The 1,902-nt window shown below is 59.8% G+C and overlaps 1 protein-coding gene across 3 annotated transcripts; it reads right to left on the bottom strand.

The window, feature by feature from the left end:
• Positions 1–184: 184 nt before the first annotated feature.
• LOC104129651 (mas-related G-protein coupled receptor member H-like) lies at positions 185–1,869 on the bottom strand. 3 transcript variants are annotated; one of them, XM_035897995.1, is made up of 2 exons: positions 1,532–1,869; positions 185–1,305 (listed from the first exon to the last, which is right to left on the bottom strand). In XM_035897995.1, the coding sequence occupies exon 2, from the start codon at positions 1,261–1,263 to the stop codon at positions 319–321; it is 945 nt and encodes a 314-aa protein (XP_035753888.1). In that variant the 5' UTR covers positions 1,264–1,305; positions 1,532–1,869; the 3' UTR covers positions 185–318. The 3 variants fall into 3 exon arrangements, with proteins under 3 accessions (XP_035753888.1, XP_035753889.1, XP_009640898.1); XM_035897996.1 differs by having other exon boundaries at positions 185–1,308; positions 1,535–1,869; XM_009642603.2 differs by having other exon boundaries at positions 185–1,289; positions 1,632–1,869.
• Between the last annotated feature and the right edge of the window lie 33 nt (positions 1,870–1,902).

The following is a 1,902-nucleotide window of genomic DNA, read 5'->3' as shown; positions in this document are numbered from 1 at the left end:
GGGTGCGCAGCAGGACGTCATGCGGCGTGGAATCCCCTGGGGTCAGTTGGGGTTGGCTGTCCCCGCCATGTCCCCTCCCAGCTCCCTGTGGCCCTGGCAGAGCAGGGAAGCTGAGAAGTCCTTGCCCGGTGTAAGCCCTGCTCAGCACCAACCGAGCCACCCGGGTGGTGTCAACATTCTTCTCACGCTCAGTCCAAAACACAGCGCTGTGCCAGCTCCTGGGAAGAAAATGAACTCTGTCCCAGCCCAAACCAGGACACCAAGGAAGCCCTCAGGCACTGAGCCGGGGGCCTTAAGCAGAGCAAGGCTGGAAAGGCTTCAACTGGCTGGGGCCAGTGGGTCCATCCTAATAGCGTTGCTGCATGCTGTGTTGTCTTCTGGCTCTTTGAAGACCCTCCGGAAGGCGACCCGGAGCGACACCAAGGAGCAGTGCCTCCTGCAGCTCCCCACCAAGAAGTAGATGAAGGGCTTGATGCTGCTGTTGATGCAGGCGAGCAGGAAAACAACCTGGTAGGAAATGACGGGGTAGTCAAACTGCTGCAGGAAATTCCAGATGCTGAGGGGAAGCCCAAAGATGAGATAGAAGAGGATGGTGAGGAAGATAGCAACGTAGAACCTCTTGGGTTGGTGCTGCTGGGAGCCACACAGGACCTTAATGAAAGTGATTATGCTGGAAATGACCATGGTTGGTGCAAAGATGAATAAATTGAGGACGTACATGAAGATGAGAGCCATCCGGCAGTGCTCATGCTCGTGCAAGAGGCACAGAGAAGTCACTGTGGCAATGACAGCGATGGAGAGGGCCCAGAGCAGGACACACACCACAGCTGACAAGTGCCGGGGGCGGTGGATGCTGGCGCAGAGGATGGACACGCACCTCTCGATGCTGATGGTTGTCAGGAGGTACAGGCCCATGTTGTAGGAGAAGAGTGAGAGCAGGAAAAGCGCCTTCAGGAACCGCAGAGACAGAACAGTGGAGCAAGAGGCATTCTCTATCATGTACAGGAGGGAGGAGGTTCCCATGAGGAGGAGGAAGATGAAGTCGGTGACGGCCAGGTTGAGGATGTAGACGGTGATGGGGTTCCTGCGTATGCGGACACCAAGGAACCAGAGGACGGCCCCGTTCCCCAGCAGCCCGCAGAGGCAGATGAGCAGCGTCACACCATCTATGGCCATGCCGGTGACCTCCATCCCGCACAGCTCATCTCCATCGGTCTCTGGCAGGAGTGGTGTGGGAGGTGGGACGGTCTGGTTCAGCTCCATGGTGGGAGGTGGGATGTGGTCCTTGGCTGCAGTAGGAGCAGACGGGGCATTAGTGGCTCGGAGAAGCCGGGGCTGAGACACGAGACCTCTCACCAGGTCTCTGCTTCAGGAAGGCATCAGTGGAGGGCAAGGGGGACGTGCTGGGGAGGGGAGTGGTGGACATTGTGGGGTGGGAGAAGGAGATGGGAGGGAAGGGCGAGGGAGGTTCACCAGGAGATGCAGAAGGCAAGTGAAGGGCAGCGGAGAGAGTACCTGGGGAGAGCGCTGCCGGTCAGCGGGAGAGGGTGGGAAGAACGTAGCTGTGGGCAGCGGATGCTGGAGGAAAGGAGGGTGGGGGGGCAGGGATGAAGGAAAAGGTTGCACTTAACTGTTTGCTTTGGTGAAGGAGCAGGCAAGGGCTGTCTTTCCAGCTGGGCTGGGGCAGATCAGCGGCGCTGTCTTGGCATCTCACGCTCCCTTTGGATCCGTATCCTGAAGCGGATCCTCCCGGCACAGTTGTATGAAGAAGAAAGTTCTCCTGGGCCCCAGGAGGCCCCGGCTCTTGTCCCACCGGCTCCTCCCTGTGCCTGGTCCCCGCTGCGCCCCTCGGCAGCGCACTCCGCCCCCCCGGCCCCAGTGGGGGCGTGGGGGGGCGGAGGA

This window comes from Egretta garzetta, unplaced genomic scaffold, assembly GCF_000687185.1.
Source record: "Egretta garzetta isolate BGI_Z169 unplaced genomic scaffold, ASM68718v1 scaffold997, whole genome shotgun sequence".
NCBI classification, from domain to species: Eukaryota; Metazoa; Chordata; class Aves; order Pelecaniformes; family Ardeidae; genus Egretta; species Egretta garzetta.
Note: the sequence above shows the minus strand (reverse complement) of the source record. Positions and strands in the feature narration are given on the sequence as shown.

Bases quoted from the DNA above. Each gene is read 5' to 3' on its own strand.
- LOC104129651 (XM_035897995.1), bottom strand. From the start codon at position 1,263: ATGGAGCTGAACCAGACCGTCCCACCTCCCACACCACTCCTGCCAGAG.